Source organism: Leguminivora glycinivorella, chromosome 15 (assembly GCF_023078275.1).
Source record: "Leguminivora glycinivorella isolate SPB_JAAS2020 chromosome 15, LegGlyc_1.1, whole genome shotgun sequence".
Lineage (NCBI taxonomy): Eukaryota > Metazoa > Arthropoda > Insecta > Lepidoptera > Tortricidae > Leguminivora > Leguminivora glycinivorella.
Genome location: NC_062985.1, coordinates 6,601,300 through 6,623,381, shown reverse-complemented (window position 1 = coordinate 6,623,381; position 22,082 = coordinate 6,601,300). Strand labels below are relative to the sequence as shown.

General features: G+C 38.2%; 1 protein-coding gene and 1 pseudogene across 1 annotated transcript; one reads left to right on the top strand and one right to left on the bottom strand.

Moving 5' to 3' along the window:
• Positions 1-3,629: 3,629 nt before the first annotated feature.
• On the bottom strand, positions 3,630-8,870 carry LOC125234057 (annotated as a pseudogene).
• Positions 8,871-11,323: 2,453 nt separating this feature from the next.
• LOC125234061 (E3 ubiquitin-protein ligase ariadne-1-like) lies at positions 11,324-21,851 on the top strand. The gene is given in 13 exon segments (XM_048140239.1): positions 11,324-11,573; positions 14,350-14,496; positions 14,934-15,002; positions 15,862-15,948; positions 16,435-16,468; positions 16,471-16,511; positions 16,514-16,564; positions 17,277-17,447; positions 17,923-18,051; positions 18,186-18,253; positions 18,770-18,959; positions 19,571-19,797; positions 21,605-21,851. Coding segments are annotated over 13 exon segments (1,500 nt in total). The 5' UTR covers positions 11,324-11,369; the 3' UTR covers positions 21,687-21,851.
• Positions 21,852-22,082: the final 231 nt, after the last annotated feature.

The following is a 22,082-nucleotide window of genomic DNA, read 5'->3' as shown; positions in this document are numbered from 1 at the left end:
TGCACACTTCTGTCACTTCTGTGACCATTTGTGCCTGTTACCAATCGTCCCCATTTGGGTCGCCGCGATTAAACGTCGACCGTACTGCGACTAAGCATTGAGACCCGAAGACCTGTGTGTACACAAAATAGGAGGATTTGCGTAGGAACGGCGACCGATTATGGTTATATGGGGAAACTTCATAGAGCCATAATTATGTACTGTATAACGTCAATACGATACACACGCGCGAGGGAATTTAATAACTCGTGTTGATTTATCGCTTACTCTTCACGAATTTCCTTTATTTATACGATGTGTGAAAATGCACTAATTCCGTGACGTTTATTTATTTAATCTTTATTGCACAACAAAATAAGGTACAAATGGCGGACTTAATATCAAGGTTTATGTCATCGAGTAAAAATCCTTTATATTCTTAAACGTACTCTAAAGTTATCAAGCTAATAAAGTTCGTTTATGCACCGACGTATTGGCGTGATAGAAAAGGACAAACGAACTGTATCGGCTTGATAACTTCAGAGTACATTTGTGAATACGAAACTAAAGCGCCAAAAAGTCATGATGGTGGTTGAGTTGGCCCCTTGATCAATCTAGCTTATGTAAGTGCGTATTACTTATATGTGTATTCTGTTAACGCATAATAATTTATAATATTTATCTCATGGTCGTCTATGTTGGCTATCGTGGATGTAATGTATAACTTTAAATACATATAATGCATTCGTTTGTAGAGTCTCGCCGATGCAACGCATGATTGTTGAATCTTCAAGATGTTTTTCTATGTATTGTTGAAATTATTTGAGATGAACCAGCTTTTCAAATGTCTAATGTAAAATCCTATCTAATAATAAAATAGACTGTTCAAATCGTGTCTTTCACGGTGCCATATGTTTGTGGTATCGGTTGACATGTTACCAATTATTCTATAGGGACCTATTGCGCCTTCTACTGTAGCTGTCAAACTGCTGGTACTGATATATTGCACTACTTTAAGCATTTCAGAATTACTTTTATTACGCTACTATGTTCATTTCTTCATCTTCCTGTCAATATCTGTTTAAATGGCATTTTTGTATCAAATAATTTCAAAAATATTAATTACACTTTCATCCACCCCACGCTCTTAGAAGTAAGTTTTCTCTTTTAACTCCTGGTAGCAATCGGGAACACATCCATTTTTATGACAATATTTAGTTACAACGAAGTATTTTGGAGGAAATAATTCTACTATATTTAAAAATAATTGAATGAAGTACGTTGCGTTTGTTACGTTACCAGTATTATCACAATCATAAATACATTGGCAATGTTTGACGCGCCACCATGGTAACCTTAATAATTCGATAACGAAAAATATTTTACGAATATTCAAAACAATATAGGTATGTTGACCAGAAAGTGTCAAGAATTGGGATTGAGTATGATTTAATATCATCTTAATACATATTATAAGTGCTTTTGTCATTGGTATTTTATTTGTTGATATACCAAATTCTGCTTGAATCCCATGAATCATGTATCCGTTCATTATTCGCCATGAAAGCTATGTATAATAAGTATAATATGAACTGCCTATCTCATTCGTAGTGGCAAAAAGACACTTTTTGTTGTTTTCTTATTTAATCAAGTCTATTTGTGATATGGTATTTATTTTTTTATGAGTTAATGTTATTGTTTACAATCATAAAGTTAATGATTTAAAAATATTTGAAAACTGTTAATGTAAAGACAAACCCAGAAAACTAAAATCATCGTTCTGTAAATGCTTTATAGAATTTCGCACAATAATCACTTTTGAGTATTTTTAACTTGAGTTATTTATTGTTATCTGGTATGTTTCACTTTAACTTGTTATAGCTTGTTTTTGAAAAATTTTGTGTTTTTTTTTGTAAAGACCACATCACAACTTGCTTTTTGAGAACATGCTACCTTTTTAACTTTCTATGTTCCCGTACTTCATTTGTATCATGGAGCGATGAAAATTCATACATTATAAATATTATAATTATCTTGATCAAGGTAAGAATTATTTCTTGTCTCCATCCAAACTCAGTAACATACTTATAACTATAGCTTCAGAAATATGTAGGTATTGTTATTATTCTTCACCTTGTCTGCCAGCCAGTAGTTTTGAACTTTGGCACTAGGCACAGATGTCAACAGTTTTGGTATTTTACAGCAAACTACATCTGGACCGATACAAAGATAAATAAACAACATTTTTCTGTCTCAGATTATTTGTTAATTTATGACCACCTAATTATTAGCAAAGGGATTATATTGTGTATTCAGTTTCGCATAATTTCTGCAAGTAACACTTTAACCCTTAAATGCATAGTGATGTATATATGCATCATGCATTTTGACTCTATTGACAACATGTCAAAGTTTAAATTTAGATAAATCTTTGTCAAGGTAATACGTTTAAGGGTTAAATATCTCACGCGTTGAGCTACTTTTGATGCCGAAATAATTTATTAGAAATGTCCTTACTATAGGGATGACGACTACATAAAAAACTATCTTACATTCCTGTTTGGTCCGTCAGTTAGATCGGCCAAAAATACTGAATTTATGTTTTTCGCTTTTTCTAATTAATGAAAAAATACAAAGATATAGAGCATCAAAAGTTCCGGAGTGGGGGCGAAGGCGTCACTTCTAAGTAAAAATTGTACCTAGGCGTGACGTCACGCAGATGTTTAACGCACTGTGCATCGTCATTATTTGTTTACGAGAAAAAGAAAAAATACGTGTCTAAAATTTTTTGATAAATCTAACTGACGGAATAATTAGTTTTTTTTAGTCGTCTCGCCTATTGCCGTGACTGTACAAAAATTACTTTTGTAGGGTTTTAGCTGTGATCTGTATTTTGTAAGTAGTTAATTGGCGTTGTTTCAGTGAAAAACATGTCTATATTGAAGTTTATTATATTATTGTATCTATTTTGATAAGTTACATATGAAACAATAATTAATGAAATAGGACGTGAACACAGAAACAGTTTTGTCAATTTAAATAGAGTATGACCCACATGAATATGAATATTAAATAAAAGAATTCTGCACCTACGTAATACTAATTTATATATAAAGATTCATTATAATGCTTATTTTGTTTTATTTATAAATAATAATTTAAAATAAAAGTCAACTTAAAATTCCGTGCTTTTTATTTTGAGACACCTATAGGGTTAACCCTTCATAATCATAATTCGTATTATTTCGTATTCAGTGTGTTGGTTTTAGAGTATGCACTATGCGCCCACGGGCAACTTTTGTCGCCGGAAACTTACTGTGGGCACTTTCATACTCGCCCATAGACTGGATGTGAGAGACAAAAAAGTTGCCGGCGACATAAGTTGCCAGTTACCCCTTAAACTTCGGTCGTGTCGAATAGACTTCAGAACAAAAAAGCGCCGTTAATTCATGGACCTCCTCTGTGGCGTGAGGGTAGAGATTCCTTAATCCGTATCTTCTACTATAATTATTGGCAACGAATCATGTTGTACCCAAAGAGCATTGAATCACTACGTTTTACCTTCCTATTACAGGGCCTTTTCTTTTTCTCTCTCTCTGCAATATCAAGATAAAAAGGATATATCAAGGTTTCATTATAATAAACGAGAATTGTGGTAGTTGAAGTTATTAAATAAATAATGTCCTTACTGTAAAAAGCTACAACTACACAAAACAATACTGTAGTAAGTAGCAGGCAGTAACAAGAGACAGAACAGAGAAATCACTTTAACAACTTACTATCTCTATTATTCTGCCGAAATACCAAGATATTCTGACGCAAACTTGAGTGCACTCTCCTTGTTTAAGGTGATCTTTCCTTGAGGGTTTTCCAGGAATATGGTGACCGCTTTGCTACCATTAGCAACGTTCACGAACTTGCAGAATGGACTAGAAGCTGATTCATTCGCCTTAGGTTTCGCTATAGACACAACAATAGTTTTAGCGTTTAAGTTATTTACATACTCTTCACCTCCGCACCATCGCACCATGAGAACGAATTTCATACCATACAACCCGAAAAGTACTTCAACTTCATGGTGCAGATTTTTCAGACTTATGTGTTTGTTGTCTTTGTCTGTAAGGATTATCTGCTAGCCTGATTACCGTTGGCGCCAAATCTTAGGGTCAAACCTTGTAAGGTAATATTAGCCCACGGTTTCAGGGGCAGTTCTACCTCCTTTCGCCAAGTAATAACCAACTCCAACTGTGAGCCCTTCGGCTCTTGCGTTTCCCGAGTGATGACAGGTTTCGATGGTGTTAATTGGTCTAGAGTGATCATCGGAGCCTTTACTGTAGTTTCTATGAGTTCTCTGTGCGGGTTTATGATACGGGCGATATCGCTCGTCTTACTGACGGCGTAGTAAATATTAACTTCGTCGGTGGGAACGAGATGAGCCTTCTTCCTCAATTTCTGTACCCTGTTTATAACCTCCCTTTTCAAAGCCTTCATCAAGCATGTCTTGGTCTGGAGTGACGATTCAATAGAATAAGCACGTCGTTGTCGCTATGCGCTTCGTATTGGTCATTACCTGTAAGCAGAAGAGTGCTACGAACTTCAGAAACGTCAATGCGTTGGCCAACGATCTCGACAAAACCGTCGACAATCAGTTTTTCGCATTGCTCATTGTTCAAGTTCTTCAGGCCCTGCGTAACGGCCTTGAAGTCGCCCTTCAGACGCGCTCCGAGCAGCTTGTGGTCGGGCTCAAACTTTCAGTGTAATTCCGAATTTTTCCTTGTCACTTGTCAGCTGCAAGTTCTTCACATTCATCTCTTCCAGAACGTAGGTGTTCAACGACTTTACGTCATCAAGGTATGATTGGTCGCGATGGATAACAATCATTTCTGGCAGCGGATATTTGATGGGAATAGTTTTGCGATCTCTAAGAACTCGACCCAATTCAATCACGGCCTGCATTCTTTGTACTGCTCTCTCGATATTTGTGTCTATCAATTCTGACTTTGGTTCTGGAATCATGTTGAAATGTACACTTTCCGAGGAATCTCCTGGAAGAAGTTGGCGCAACGTCTTGTACATTAGCTCAGTCAGGAAGGGAGTGTAAGGAGCCATGACTCTGATCATGTCGAACAATACCCCAAACAGCGTATCCAAAGCAGCCTGGCAATCTTTAACTCCAAAGTCTCCCTTTAGCCTCTTTCTGTTCATGCGCACGTACCAGTTTGTGAGATGATCGATGAATTTGGTCAGCCTGGGAACAACGGTGTACAGCTTGTAGGCTGCCATTTCTGTCTTGACAAAAGCAATCAAGGACTGGGTGAAAGAGGTAATCCATTTATCCATAACATTTCTCTTTGACATTTTTCTCATTAAACTTGTAGTCTACTTTTTCTTCTTGCATGATTCTCTCTACATTCTGCATCAAAAACCTAAATGCATTATACCAAGGGAGGAACACGTCTTTAATGACGTCTCTGACACCCTCTTCTTTAAATCGCAGGTTTCCTGCTCTCACTACTGGGGAGTTCACCAGATATAGCCTCAATGCATCGGCACCATGTTTTTTAACAATCTCTAATGGATCAGGATAGTTCTTTTTGCTCTTTGACATCTTTTTGTCCGTCAGCTGCTAGGATAAGGCCATTGGCTATCAAGTTTTTGAATGGTGGCTTCTTGAAAAGAGCAGTCGACAAGACAATGAGAGTGTAAAACCATCCTCTCGTTTGATCTATTCCTTCAGCAATAAAGTTGGCGGGAAACTTTTCCTCAAAATCCTTTACATTCTCAAAGGGATAGTGGCATTGGGCGTAAGGCATAGATCCCGACTCAAACCAGCAATCAAAAACTTCGGTCACCCTTTTAAGTGGTGGGTGGCCGGAGTCTATGACGGAATCTCCAGGTAATCAATGCTTTCTCTATGTAAATCAGTTATTTCTTTTCCCGTTAAAGCGCCGAGCTCAGCAATGCTACCAACACAGACGATCTCTTGATTTATCAGGAGACATCCACAGTGTGGAATGGGAGTTCCCCAAGAATCTGTTACGGCTGATAGCCCAGTCGCGTGCATCTTTAAAGCCAATTTCCGAATCTCTTATCTTTCACATGTTCTGGGACCCAGTAGGTAGCTTCGGCAGATTTTAAAAGGTCTTGATTCATTTGCTCAACTCTTACAAACCAAGATGGCACAGCTTTGTATAGCAAGAGGCGTGTCAGAACGCCAACAGAATGAGTAATTATCGCTTTACCTGCCCCAGTTGCACTAGGCGGTTTCTTGCTTTAAGATTTGCAATGGTATTTTTATCCAGCATCTTCTTTCCATACTGACCGAGGAACTCTTTCACGGAGTTCTGTGAACTTCCCACTTGCATCAACGGGGCATATCATTTCCTGATCTTTTGTTATGGCGCCTGCCGCCACGCAAACTCTGAAATCGTCTTCTCCGAAGTATGGAGCTTGGTGTACAATGCCAGTACCAGAATCCTCGGTAACGTACCCATCTGTCAGCACTTGGAAAGCATTGGGGCACTTCTCAACAAAGTAGTCAAACATGGGTGTATATTTTAAACCTTTTAGATTGCTACCTGGAATTTTCCAGGAGTGGTGAAGTCATCTACATTCTTGAATATCACTGGAAAACGTTGTTCCAAAAGCACACAGCAATTTCCCGTGCTTTTTTCTTGTACTTTCACATATGTGAATTTAGGGTTTACACAAAGAGCCAAGTTACTCGGAAGTGTCCAAGGAGTTGTGGTCCAAGCCAACAAGGAGAAGCCTTGACTGGTCGGAAAAGAGACCACAACAGCAGGATCTAAGACATCTTTGTAATTCTGTCCAGATTCAAAATTAGACAGTAATTGTGGAGCAGGCTGTGGAAAATGGCATCACTTTTACTCCCTGAGTACACTAAACCTTTGTTATAAAGTTCCTTGAAAACCCACCAAATGGATTCCATATACCATGGGTACAGTGTTTTGTAGTCATTTTTGAAATCTGCAACAAGAAAAAAAACATTGAGCAAGTTGATAATCACTTTTTATAACAAAAGTCAGTAAAGAGACCAGTCAACTCCAATGAGTTCTAAATTTCCCTTATGGGTTAGAAACACAGATGGTATTTGCTTGCCCTAAAACATATGCTTGCTTATTTTTTAAAGACACCTCAAGTTATTGCCCCTATCCACCTCCCCCATTCGCGTGATGATGTTCTCCCAATCAGTAGAGTATCTCATGACAATTTTGCGGCACTCAGCATTGTACTTATCAATGCCCATTTTCTCCACATCGCTTGGTCCCTTGATGCCAAGCGTCTTGTCAATTTCATACTCAACGAACCCAAGCCATGGCAATCCCAACCAAAGCGCCCTCTCCTACATGGTAGCCCTGAAATATGTTTTACAAAATAATAATTAGTATTAATAATTAAACATTGATAATATTTTATTTCTTACTTTGTTAATTTAAATTATAAGGGTCCACTGAAAGTCAGCATTATGCATTGTTGCACTAAGTGCTTCAATAGAATAGAATAGATACATGCTTTAGTATCTTTTTTGGGACAAGAAATTACAAATGTTCAACCTTGTTGTTGTTTTGTTTATATTTTGTGTTGTGTCTAATAAATTATAATAGAAAATAGTACATTACGATACAAGTGCGTAAAAAAGGAAGTTCGAAACGAGTGGCGATAAATTAAAACACGACCGAAGGGAGTGTCTTAAATCGACACGAGTTACCAATTTCCTTTTTGCACGTGTATCGTACGACGTTTTTCAGTACAGATGGCCCTACGAACTTTCCACCTGACATATAATGAACCACTTCTCGCACTAGTGCGTATAAAACACACCATCTGTACTGAAAATATATACATAGTTTCAACTGTAGTGCTCTAAAGCATCTCTCTGCTGTAAGACTTTATATTTACTCGTAGAGACAATACTCAAGAACCCCAATCACAAATTATAGTACCTATTATCCACTGGGAAACATCCCAGTTAAAAAAATATAGTTTATGTTAGACTTAAAATATTGACCGGGATATAGACCGTGATTACCTTTTGATTTTTTGTCGAGCTCCCGATATTTCGACGCAGTTGCATGCATCATGATCACGGAAAACTGCAATATCGGGAGCTCGACAAAAATCAAAAAGGTAATCGATCTATATCCCGGTCAATATAAGTCTAATAAAAATAGCCGTGAATCATTCAAAACTCTTATAGTTTATGTTGTTTTATTACAGAGTTCTCATGGTTTATTCCTGTCTCCAGCATCATAAAATATGCATTTTGTCATGTGATCTACATATGCCATCAATTTTTCTGAATATATTTATTTTGTACAGTCTGACTGAAAGTAGAATCTATAAGTGGGTCAGACATGGCTTCTAGATTTAATACACTAAAATTAAATTTAGAAGTACCTCTTCTCAGTAGTAGCAATGATTTGAACATCTAGAGCATTCTGAGTTTAGTATGAGAAAAATAAATCCTGCTATAAGTAACTGAAAACCACTGATAGGGTATTCAAGGATTACCTGTTGATGAGCATATCAGGTGACTACGTCTTTGATGATGCCAGCAAGGATGTGGCCGTAGTGGGGTAGACCGGTGGCAGAAAGGCGGCCCATCGTCAGGAAGAATTATCTATAACGTAAAAAATATTAATTACCAATTAGGTTTGGAATACAATGTAGTTGTGTTTCAATTATTAGCAAGTTTTATTAGTTTAGGCTACAGGCCTGTTCTCCATAACCTTACTCACCGAGGTTTATTTTCTAAAACTGCTTCAGGCAACTTTCAAAAGCATTGATATCTTTCCAGAATTGTAGGATTGTTTCCTCTTCCTTTGGGAAATCAATGTTCTCAGGGACTCTTATTGCTTTTTGCGACATGATGAAATTCCAGGTTTTGCTTATTTCATCATACTTTTCTACCCCTTCCTGAGATTTTCCTCTTACGGACATATGCGGAAAGGTATATGAAATTTGAAAGCAATGACAAACGCGACACGCCGTGCCAGTGTGGCAGAATGATAGCATCTGTCATCTTGGCAATATGTAGATGTATTTTTCTAATTTATGAGGGGTTCCGTAATTTTGATGGTCATATGGAACCCTTATTTCTACTTACCAACTGTGTAAACAAAGCATAGCATAAGTCAAACTGAACACATGACATTGACATGTATTTACTCATAAATTATACAAAGCAAAATAATAATAATAAAGTTAATTTATCAAACAAATCGAAGCGTTAGAGCATTAAAATAGTACATAGAATGGAGTGCCAGTGGTTGAAATTATCTTACAAGTGAGGTTCCTAAACTTTTAATCGGAAACGTAATCAAAGTGTGGCTTCCGAGCTGTCCATCCGACTGGCCATTTTGTTAACGGACCTACGTAATTGTGCAGGTCTACATTCAGTATCAAATTCAGTATTCACAGATATAACGCATATCGTTAAATGTTTTTCGTGGGATATGTTCATGTCAATAGTGTCATTAGTATAACTTGTACTAACATATAAGAAAGTATAAAATAAGTAATGTGATGCCTTATTATTTTGTTTTCATGATTACAGCTTTAGCAAAGGAATTGCTGTCGTTAATCAGCTCGACACTTCAAAATTCGAGCAAAATTCGGCGAAGAATTGTTACTAAGTTGAAAGTTCAAGATGCTGAGATATTCACTGAGGAAAGAGCAACAGAAACTGCAAGAAAATATTTCAATGTAACTGACGAACAACTCTTGCTGGCAATTAAAACACTGCTTTATGTATTTAAGAGACTATTAAAGTTTGTGTTCATGCCTAAAAAATTTGAAGAATGATTTAGAGACAATGGGATTTTTAAATGATAAAGCTGAAATAATTTTGAGAAACATGATCTGTCGAAACTAAAACAATGGTTAATGAATTAGACACGGAAACCCAAAAAAAGCACTTGGAGACTCTAAACTTTTCATGGAGAGTTAATGCAGAGTTAAGTTCAGATTATCACAAGAAAAAGTAAAGTTCCCAAAGGAAGCTTACTTGAGATTTAGTAGTGATGAAAATGAAACAGAAATGGAATTTACACATCCAGAGCTATACTCAATGTTTCTTCAGTTTGAATCTATTCAAAATGAATTGGATAATTTAGTTTAATAAAATAGGTAATAGGTATGGTTAGTGCACTAGTTTTGCTTCCATTGACAAAAGTTGAAGGTAAAATGTCTGTCGCACTTATTACAAGTCTTATTAATTATACTAGTTCTGTACATAAAAAATATATTATATTTTAAGGGACAAAAAGTATAGTAAGTGGATGCTTATTATAGTACAATGATCCTACCTATCTTAATTAGTTTTTGAGTCCACTATTTTGATTTTTTGCTTTTGTTGATAATAAATTAAATTCTGTAAGTTGTTTTTTCTTTACCTGTGAAATTTCATAGCTTAGGTTATCACGTGTGGTCAGGCATTATACTACTAATAAAACTTGTAAGTTATTCGTCTTACAAGTTTCATATGGAGTTTGCGTAAAAGAAAATTTCCGAAGAGAGAGGAAGACCACTGTCAGAGATCAGAGAGAGAGAGAGAAAGGCGTAGTCGACCGTCGACCAATGGGTAAAGTCGACCCACCCCGAAAGTACACTATCTTATGCTAAAGAAAAGGATGCATATAGTTTTCTTTGTTCTTATTTACTGACAGAGTATATATATACTCTGTCAACCAAGTCTGGCAGTAAATAAGAATAAAGAAAACTATATGCATCCTTTTCTTTAGGGTGCTAGAGAAAAGGTTATCTATAGTTTTCTTAGTTCTTATTTACTGACAGACTTGTTTGACAGAATATAATTATGATCATAGGGTCTGTATGCCCCCCATTTTCTCCAACGTGAAGAAAATGGACGGCATGTTTCCTATGATCATATTTCTGCTGATAGTGGACTTTCGAAACATATTATACTGCTTTTTGGCTGGTTCGATGCCTGAACGTCGTATGGAGGAAGTATTGTTGTTGCCATAAAAGCGTCTGCAAAAGACGCAACTTATGTTAGAGCAGACAATTCGCGTCCGATACGTCCGTTTATTATAGTTTTTTTTCAACTCCAGTTTTAAAACCTCCCATTCACACTCCTGCCTTTCAGTCCGCCTCTCAAGACGGCCGAGGACAATCGTGTAAACACTTTTTAAAATGCCATAGACAAAATGATACAACGCCAAAAAAAAAGTGACGTCATAGACGAGACTAGTATTCCACATACATCAGAGGTTTTGGCAGCCCGTAGGTGAACTATTTTCTTCATTGTTGACCTTTCCTAAATCTTAGGTGTAATTATTTCATCTCATTAGAAGTGCTTTAGCTTTACAGTTTATATCAAGTGTAGATATTTTGACAAAGCCTCAACGATGGACTCGGAAGACGATACAAAGGATGATGTGGATTCTGGGAACGAATCGAGCGGAGACGATGTCGACTTTGTAATGGACGAGACCCACAGTACAAGGGAACGGCAGGTGGAGCTGGATGAATATCCATACGAGGTGCTATCTACAGAGGAAATCGTCCAACACATGGTTGATTGCATCAAAGAAGTGAACACAGTCGTCGAGGTCAGTATGTTAGTGATAAACAATGGGGCGATTGAATGAAGTTACTCGTCCACTAGACTGCCACAACAGGATCTTTTGTGTTGCCCTTACACTTAGTTGCGCTTCCTCTGACTAATATTTCTGTCCATCATCTATAGTTATATGATTCTAAATTTCCTTTGTCTAACAGAGAAAACTGATGGCCTATAAACCTAATTTCTTCTTATTGGTAGAAATAAATTGTTCTACTTTTTTGGACAAGTGCACTGTGGCGATTACCTGCTATAGAGTGGCAGTCTTGTATATTTGGTTCGCGATACGAGTCACCAGTGTTTGGGGTGCGAGGAGCGGGCAGGGAATGTGTTAAGCGCGCTGTGATTGGCCGTTTCAAGGACGGCGGGCAGTCGCGCCAGATGAAAAAGGGACAGAAGTATGACTGTCCCTCTACTGACGCGTAAGTGGCCAATGTAAGTTGACCTATGCCGGCTCTGAATAAATTATAAATATGACTTATTTGTGGAATGTAATGCCGTCTGTTTTTAAATTTGAGCTTCTTGTTACCTTTCCACACCATTTCACACTACAGGTGGACATCTTTAAGGCATCAAAATACCCTTTTCCAATTTTTTTGTGCGAAAAACACGCTGCTTTCGGGTCTGTTACTTGGTCGATACTGATCGGGCACGGCGAGCGCCCGCGCTTATATCAGTGCAAATACTAGGAAGGCTGGCGACCGCGAGTCGTCTTGTAATAGATGTCTATAGGGGTTGGTCTGTGTTTGGCATTGTGGACATTGTACATATTTTTTTGCCTTTTCTATACAAGATTAAGCCCAGTTTCCCAGGAGGCATATCCACTCACTAACACCTTAATGAGTTGAGGTGCATTCACCCATGCTCGAATCAAAAGAACCGATCACTGATTATGAAACATGTTATAGCCATCATTTTACGACTGTTGAAAAAAGTTGGAGAAAATAAGTAAATATTTTCTATTCATTTGTTGAGTATACTCACAATACATTTTCTTAGGATATGAAAATTGACTTTAACTAACACATAACATACATATTGATAAAGTGTGTAATAAACTAGCATCAGCCAAATACGCATTGTTGAAACTAAAGCCCCTAGTTAACTTAAAAACTTTAAAAACTGTTTATCAGCCAATTACGCATTGTTTGAAACTAAAGCCCCTAGTTAACTTAAAAACTGTTTACTATGCTCATGTCAAAGTTTGCTTGCATATGCAATTACAATCTGGGAAATGCTGTTGATATAAATTGGGTATTGATTCTATAAAGCAACGCTCAATTAGAATAATGCTGTAGGGTAAATTGGCACACATCTGCGAGGTCTTACTTTGTGAAGCTTAAAATAATGATGGTTGTATCACTGTTCATATACAACTCTGTGTTAGAAATTCATAACAAAATCAAATACTCTACTTAAGTGTTTGGATTGTCACAATTATAATACCAGGGACAAAAAAGCAAGCTAATACTTCCATTTCTCAAATTGAAAAAATCCCATAAAAACAGGGGAATTTTTATAAAAATAAAAGCCCTTTAAAGGACCGACCACACTTAAGAGACGCTTTTGCCCCAGGCGGCACATGGCATAACGCCGCGCCGCCTTGCAGAGCGCATCATACGTCCTTCCTATACAAAATGTACTGAGGAGACGTTTTTAAGTTACATTCAGAGCGGCGTGGCAGGGAACGATCCGTTGCGCGCCCGAGACACTGCGAACGCTTAAGTGGGAACGCTGCCTAATAGATTGCCCACAAGTACGACAGATTTGTCTTGCAACACACAAAAGCACAGTAAAGACATTTTCCAAAACCATGACTTTTTTATTATTATAAATGAAACTTACTCTTGGCCACAGACTAGCCAAAGGCAAAAGACGTGGCCTACGATCGAGTGAGCTCGCCCAGAAGATACCTATTCCACTCTTGATTTGAAAGGTTGCGGTTATATCAGCTCAGAAATACCTGTTAGCCATGCAGCAAGGAATTCCACTCTCCTTGGCAGTGCGCATAAGAAAAGAAAAAGCGAAGCGCACACTTCTATTCGATTAATTATTTATATTCATGTATCATTGAAAAAGTATTATGTAGTTGACAATATTTGTTATTAATAATAATCTATTGTTGCATTACAATTAATATTAAGCTTACTTACTTACATAGTAAAAATGTTTCAATAAAATATTGTAAAATGCTTTGACTTACCATGTAGCATGATTATAGTTAATAAAATGAAATGTTCCGATTTTTTCTCTAACCAATGTGCTGGATTAACTGTGCATTCCCATATCTGACAAAGCCTTTATTTATTTGTGACAGAAAACACACATAAACAGTGGTTCTTGAACTATATTTACATAGAGCCCTGGGGAGCCATTAACAGTAGAAGGACGCATTGATCCAATCCTCATTATGTGACCTGTTCCAATAAATGAAACAACTAGCTAGGTTTTACGAGCTTCAGAGTGTACCGTGTACCACAGACTAATTAAGATTGGGAAGTTGGGAACCAATTGGATAGTGGTGCATTATATGTCAGGTTGAAACTTCGGATGGCCATCTGTACTAATAACGTCGTACGATACACGTGCGAAAAGGAAATTCGTAACTCGTGTCGATTAAAACACTCCCTTCGGTCATGTTTTAATTTGTCACCACTCGTTTCGAACTTCCTTTTTTTTCACACATATCGTAATAAACAATTTTATATCAGCTGACTTGAGATGTATTTGAAATGAAACTGTCACATGGTGCATTAATTTTGCAGATCCCAGCTACAACCACCCGCATACTGCTAAATCACTTCAAATGGGACAAAGAAAAGCTCATGGAACGTTTCTACGACGGCGACCAGGATCAATTGTTTTCCGAGGCTAGAGTCATAAATCCATTTAGAAACCTGTAATATACAGAGGCTGAAAGGTATTCATTTATATACTTTACACATTAAGAATTTGTATTGTATTTGTATAGCTTTTTGAGATATTTCTTTTTAAAATTAATTTTTGTGGGGAATAGACTTCTATTGGGTAAAGAATGGCTAAAGGTAGCTCGAGGTGAGGTGACTTGCTTTGACTGTCTTCTCAATCAAAAAGTTTATATCATGCCAGTCTTCCCTTACATACATCTGTCCTGTGTATAGTGTGTCGAAATCGTAAATATCTATCGATTCATGTTTATTTAGCCTAGTTAAATAGTGCTATATTTTGCATTTTTATTTATCTCACAACCAAACATAATAAAAGAAATAATTGCTGTCTGTGCAATATATTTTACATGAACTAGTTTTATAAGTTTTGTAATCATTTATCATATTGTGACTATGCAAATTTGATTTAGACCGTGTTGCAGCTGCCCAGACGGACGTCAACATCAGGAACTGAGGAGTGTGAAATATGTTTCACAGTACTGCCAACTGCGGTGAGTATACCATATTTCTTCCTACTCATTGTAGTCGTCTTTTCACTGTTAGTATTAACACAGCAACTATACTCATTGACATAGTCACTCATCTGAGTGACTATGTCAATAGATATAACAGTATAGATAGATTAGACATAGATTTAACAGTATCTACTGTTAAATCTATAAATCTTAGTGGAAATTGTCTCAGAAGAATGTAGGTCGTTATTATTCTTTAATCCAATATCTTCTATCAGTATTAGTTCCTTTTTATAAATAAATAAATAAATATTGGGGACACCTTACACAGATCAACTTAGCCCCAAACTAACTTGTCTGTCGTTTTCCCCAATAAAAAATAAATAAATAGTAAAATTAATAAAATAAAAAATAGTAAGAACATTAAGGTCAGTGTCATATGAGGCCAATGGGTGGGTGTAGAGATCACCTAAAAGGATTCCGTTACGAATAAAAATATTAACTTTGTTTGAATAGATGTTAATGGCCAAATTTGTTATACCTATAATAACATTTAACTGATCTTTTCTTAAAGTGTCGTGTCAGTATGAGCAAAGACATGTAACTCCCAACTAGACAGATAAAGTCTAAGAAAAAATGTACCTCAAAACACATTTTACTTTGACAGTAATTCTCTATAATACTCGATCTTCTTTGGTATGAGTCTTTATAACATTCTCCGATTTGTCCTCTAGGTGGGCTGGCCTAAGTTGATTCTACTCGTAATATATTTTATATATTTAATAACTTATTAAGGGTCATTGGACGACAATCATAATCTTAAGATAAGATCGAACTCCTTTTGTCTTCCATGTTTTGATAATAATAATTAGCATTTCAACACTTTGTTTATTTCCAGATGATGACGGGTCTGGAGTGCGGCCATAGATTTTGTACACAATGCTGGTGCGAATACTTGACTACCAAAATAATGGAAGAAGGCTTAGTAAGTCATTGTAACTTATATTTTATAAATGTAATGCCGTAATGCTACGGAAAAATGATATTTTAAATGTTCAATGCACATTACAAAATATTATTTAACTATTCAAATGTAAACCAAATATTAGTCATTTAATTTGAGATATAAAAGCGATGACGTCATAAGCTCCTGTTACTTTGTGTAAGGTACAGTTGACAATAATTCTCATTCCTAATATTTTCAAGTTTAAGAAAAGCGAAAGGAATTGATCTTAATTTAGTCAACTTGAGCAGGATCGCCAAATAAAATACAAGCAAATAATATAGTGAATTTAGATGTTAAATCAATATTAGTTTGTACTTCTGCTGAAATAAAGGTAATTTCATGGCACACTTCATTCCTTTCTGATTGTGTTGTAATGTGTAATTAGTCTTGTCTGTGTTCATGAATAAATTATATTCTATGAGGCGCTGATTGTAGATCAGTTTGCATAATGTGTGTTTGTTACAGGGTCAAACTATAGCGTGCGCGGCGCACGCGTGCGACATTTGGTCGACGACGCGACCGTGATGCGGCTCGTGCGCGACGTGCATACGTCAAGCTCAAGTACCAGCACATCATCACAAACAGCTTTGTGGAGGCGTACGTTTTTAACTTCAAATTTATTTCCCTCTAATGCCATACCCCATGTACGTTGTACCACCATTTAAGAACAAAATGCTCCTGATCATATGGGGTCCCATAGGTCGTCCTGTGAAGCGGCTTCGTATAAAGTAATAGCAAGATGAGTCTAATATCTGGGCAGTTTCGCGAAAAAAGAATCAGCAAAAATATTTTTTCTAAGGTAGCTTAATTTTTATGGCTTTCCTACTCAGAATCACGAGCCCTTTCGATCTATGACAAAAAACAAGAGACAAAAAATGGTCCCACAATTTTATATTATTTTGAATAACTTACCGCTTTGTAACCGCTGTACAAAGTGTTTGAAAAATAGTAACGAAGTGGAAAAATTAAATTTGGGCCGCTTTTTTTCCGCCTAGTAGGATGGAAAGTGATCGTGATTCTGAGTAGGAAAAAACATTAAGTTTACCACAATATTTTAGAAAAAAAAGTTTTTGAAACCCGATTTCGCGAAAATGCCGAGGACGTACGATTTGTGCCTGTCGGGCGAGAAACGGCTTCCAGAGACCGAGCTGTTTCGCGCAGCAATTATTATCTTCACGAAGCGGTTTTGTCTGAGTGGACATGTTTGTATTTAACTAATTCCAGCTAATCGGTTACGTGTTTCCAGACAAATTGTAACAATTGTAACATGTACTTTAAACATGTTTTAAAGATAATATTATTTGCAGTGCAACCGGCTTCTCCGCTGGTGCCCATCGCCAGACTGCAGCAACGCGATCAAAGTAGCGTACGTGGAGGCGGCGCCCGTCACCTGCCGCTGCGGACACACCTTCTGCTTCAGCTGCGGAGAGAACTGGCACGACCCCGTGCGCTGCTCGCTGCTGCGCAAGTGGATCAAGGTACCGACACTAGTGTAGTGACGTCACGTGGAGGCAAGGTACTCAGTCTTATAGGATCCTAGTATGGACGGATGGTTCGAAGTTCTCAATTTCACGATTATTTCAACGAGCGACATTCCTGTTTATGTCAAGGGCTCTCTCTTTGGTTGATTAGTTTTACAATCCTGTAGCTGACGATCAAGGTTACGACGGCAATCAGTTTGCCTGTTCCATCTCTTACTCATTTGGTTAAGGTTGGCACGACAAAATGAGTCACGGGACTCACGAGCTTTCCACTTTGCTCGGTCTAGAGCAGTATCACCCCAGATTTCGCCGGCGCCAAGTTCACGGAATCTACCTCCATTTACAAACAAGATTTAGCATTGCCTAGCAGGACCGTCTCCATCCAGCCAGTCAGCCAGCATAAATTCTCGTAGCCCTATTTTGCCCGGAATTTAGTTGTTTATCATAATATTAACAATATTTTTATTTTCAGAAATGCGACGACGATTCTGAAACATCGAACTGGATAGCGGCCAACACGAAGGAATGTCCGAAGTGCAACGTGACCATCGAAAAGGATGGCGGCTGCAACCACATGGTGTGCAAGAACCAGAACTGCAAGGCGGACTTCTGCTGGGTCTGCCTCGGGCCTGGGAGCCGCACGGCAGCAGCTGGTACAACTGTAACAGGTGTGTCTCACTCGTGTCCGTACAGTAGAGCAGGACAAGCACATGGTGCGAGAACCAGAACTGCAAGGCGGACTTCTGCTGGGTCTGCCTCGGGCCCTGGGAGCCGCACGGCAGCAGCTGGTACAACTGTAACAGGTGTGTCTCACTCGTGTCCGTACAGTAGAGCAGGACAAGCACATGGTGCGAGAACCAGAACTGCAAGGCGGACTTCTGCTGGGTCTGCCTCGAGCCCTGGGAGCCGCACGGCAGCAGCTGGTACAACTGTAACAGGTGTGAATTCTGCTCTCACTTGTATGTACATTATAAATATATATATTTTTTTCTTAAACCAAGGGTAAAGGCGACAAATGTCGTCGCACGTGTAATCAGCATTATCTGGTGAAGAGATGCCTTCGTTCGACATTTCGAGACACGTGGTATGTTGCCAAACTTGTCCAGTTCGATAGCTTCACGTATTGGTGACCAACCTTGGTAACAATCACAACACTTGTCGTGGGTATTTCTTCCCCTTGTGTGTAGCTACAATATCAATAGCAGAAGGCGGCATATCTAAGAACCAGAACCCCTACCCTACCCTGTACCTATGCTCTTAACATCCGCTCATTTCAATAGTCGTGTCAAAAACCTGTCTTAACAACTATTTTTATACAGATACGACGAAGACGAAGCAAAGGCGGCCCGCGACGCCCAAGAGCGGTCGCGCGCCGCACTACAGCGGTACCTGTTCTACTGCAACCGCTACATGAACCACATGCAGTCGCTGCGCTTCGAGTCCAAGCTGTACGCCTCCGTCAAGGAGAAGATGGAGGAGATGCAGCAGCACAACATGAGCTGGATCGAGGTACCTTCATACCTACTGTCACAGAATTAGCAGCCCCGTAAGTGCGTTTTCACATTTTCCGATCCGATATCGTAGGACCGATATCCCATACATTGAAGCCGCCATCTTTGATTTTAGCCTTTGAAATCCTTCCGACATCCCATATCGGATCGGATAATGTGAAAGCGCACTAAGGTCCATTACATCCAGGCAGGCAAGTAAATAAATGCGATAAATGATAAAACATCAGGCCGATATCGCACTATTTCTAAGTTCGATAGGGACGGCCTGATGTTTTATCATTTATCAACGCGACCATGCTTGTCTTCTAGGTCAATGTGTGAAAACTGAGAGGTTACAAATGGAGCCTCAATTTCTGATATCAACCACCACAAACACCTGTGTGGATAGATTCTTATTACATTATTCTCAACTCGGTTTATCGCTATTTTCAACAATGAAATTTAAAATTTCAAGTGTCTACATTTTAATCTTACATTTCAACCAGGAAAACAAAGATAATTACCATATCAAAATGCTTCGTCACATGTCTCCATCGGACTTACGGGACAGAAACGACTATTTCAGTCACTGGAAGCACATGAATTCTGACTCCAAGCCTTGTATTCCAGGTTCAATTCCTAAAGAAGGCCGTGGACATCCTCTGCCAGTGCCGGCAGACGCTCATGTACACGTACGTGTTCGCGTACTACCTGCGCAAGAACAACCAGTCCGTCATCTTCGAGGACAACCAGCGCGACCTCGAGTCCGCCACCGAGACGCTCTCCGAGTATCTGGAGAGGGAGATCACTAGCGAAAACCTGGCCGACATCAAGCAGAAGGTGCAGGATAAATATAGGTATGATTCCCTTACGTTACCTAACTATTAAACTATTGGGACCGTGCGCGACGACAACGCCACGTGACGGTGACAATATTGTAACCGCTGCCAAAGCGAGAAGTAAGTAAACATTGTGAAAAAATTAATGAAATCTTGTACTATTTTACTACATTAGACAATTTTGGACGATGGTGGTCACAACATTATCGCCAATAACATTAAAATCGTTGTTTTTAGTGAGAAATTAACAAACTGGTGACTAAAACGGGGTTTCGTGCCATCGCTCACGAAATCATTTTCAAACCTGAAACGATGAATAAAGGCAATAAATTGGTGCTAGCTGGGCATTTTCTACAGATTGAAGACATTATTCCACCACTTATACCTATGTGCAATAAAGTATAAATAAATCATTGGCTTTTGAAATAGTTGATCAGTTCACTGCTATCCTGTCATTTTCATAGGCTAACTATAGGTAGTATTACCTATAAATATCATTACAGGGTACAGGGTTTATTGTAAAATAAAAACAAACTAGCTATAATAACGTTTAATTATAAATATTATAATATACATTACAAAAAACTTGTTTCATTTATTTGAAAATATTGGAGGTTTACCAGATATCACATCAAATACAATAATGAATGCGATGAAATAAGTTCTCAGGAATTTTATTAAAAATGTGATAAGCCTTCAGTGGATGGACTGCTTCTGCTTCTATTGTTCTCGTGCTCCTTCTTCCCATTGAAACCTCGATATTTACGCATTGTCGTCAATCCGTTTCGATTTGTAAACAGGAGCACAGATGAAAACAAATAAAATGATTTTCGAACATAACTGGGATTGGCTTCCACGTCGGCTTTTCTACCTCCAATAAAATTTGCACTATAAATTCACCGTAAATTCAATTCAATCCTTGTATCAAATGATTACGCACTTTAAGTAAAACTTCAGAGATTGGACGACACTTTTCATCTTACGGCAACTATTCACTTAAACGGTGGTTTCGTTTCCACCACGGTCTTGGAAATAGCTAGAATTTAGTCGCTACTTTTCTTGGAGTTATTACAATTCGCCATAACAAATTTTACTAGGCCCGTATTAAATTTATCTCAAAAACGACATGAAAATGTTTACTGCAATATGGATTTGACAGCGCAAGTCAGCGACTAAGATGTCAATTTTGGCCGTAGTGAAGCGCTGTGATCGTTTTAGCTACCCCCTCCACCCGCTTTGCACCCTGCCAATAGTTAGTGTTAGAACAACCAGTTAGTTAGGCATCTTGGGGCCACCGAGACGCCCTCAGAATATGGAAAGAGAGATCACTGTGGTGAGCAAAAGACCGCAACGGAGCCCAAAAATGATATAATATAAATATAAATAAATAAATAAATATTGGGGACACCTTACACAGATCGACTTAGCCCCAAACTAAGCAAAGCTTGTACTGTGGGTGTTAAGCGACGATATACATACTTAAATAGATAAATACATACTATTATATACATAGAAAACATCCATGACAGGAACAAAATATCTGTGCTCATATCACACAAATAAATGCCCTTACCGGGATTCGAACCCAGGACCGCGGCTTAGCAGGCAGGGTCACTACCGACTGAGCCAGACCGGTCGTCGAATAAAAGTTAAGATTTAAATTGTGTGTGATAGCTATACTCGGCATCATTCGGACGAGTAGAATGTGTACTATTTAGCTAGTCAATGGTTTAATACAAATGCGTTTGTCATTGCAGAATCTATCTGCACATGTGCTTCTTATAGGATTGTCTCACGCTATAGTAAGAATGTAATTTGTATGCAGATACTGCGAGAGCCGGCGCCGCGTGCTGCTGCTGCATGTGCACGAGGGTTACGAGCAAGACTGCTGGGACTACACAGAGTAATCATCTCACTACTAACCTCACATACAACTCACACACACAACTGTGCTGAACTCACTAAGGCGATGTGAGGAATAAGTGCTTCTAACTCTTACAGTACACAGAGAACGTTAAACAGGAAAAGCAAAGTTCTTCCTTTTTAACTGTATCTGTTTACGTACTTGTGCAAGAGAGGCCACGAGGGTCGGTGAAGATAGGAAGGCGTGGCGCAAGCTCTTCAAGGTCTTTTGTACCTCTGGGATGCCTTAGGACAACAACTTATTCAAATGAGTTCTTGCCTTCTGAGATGGACTTTAAAGAAAGTACAGGTCTTACCTTCTTTCTTATATTATTTCTAGTTATCGGCTACTTCCCACGTCCTCTTGTGAGACAGGCGCGTGAGTTGTAATTTTCTCAGCA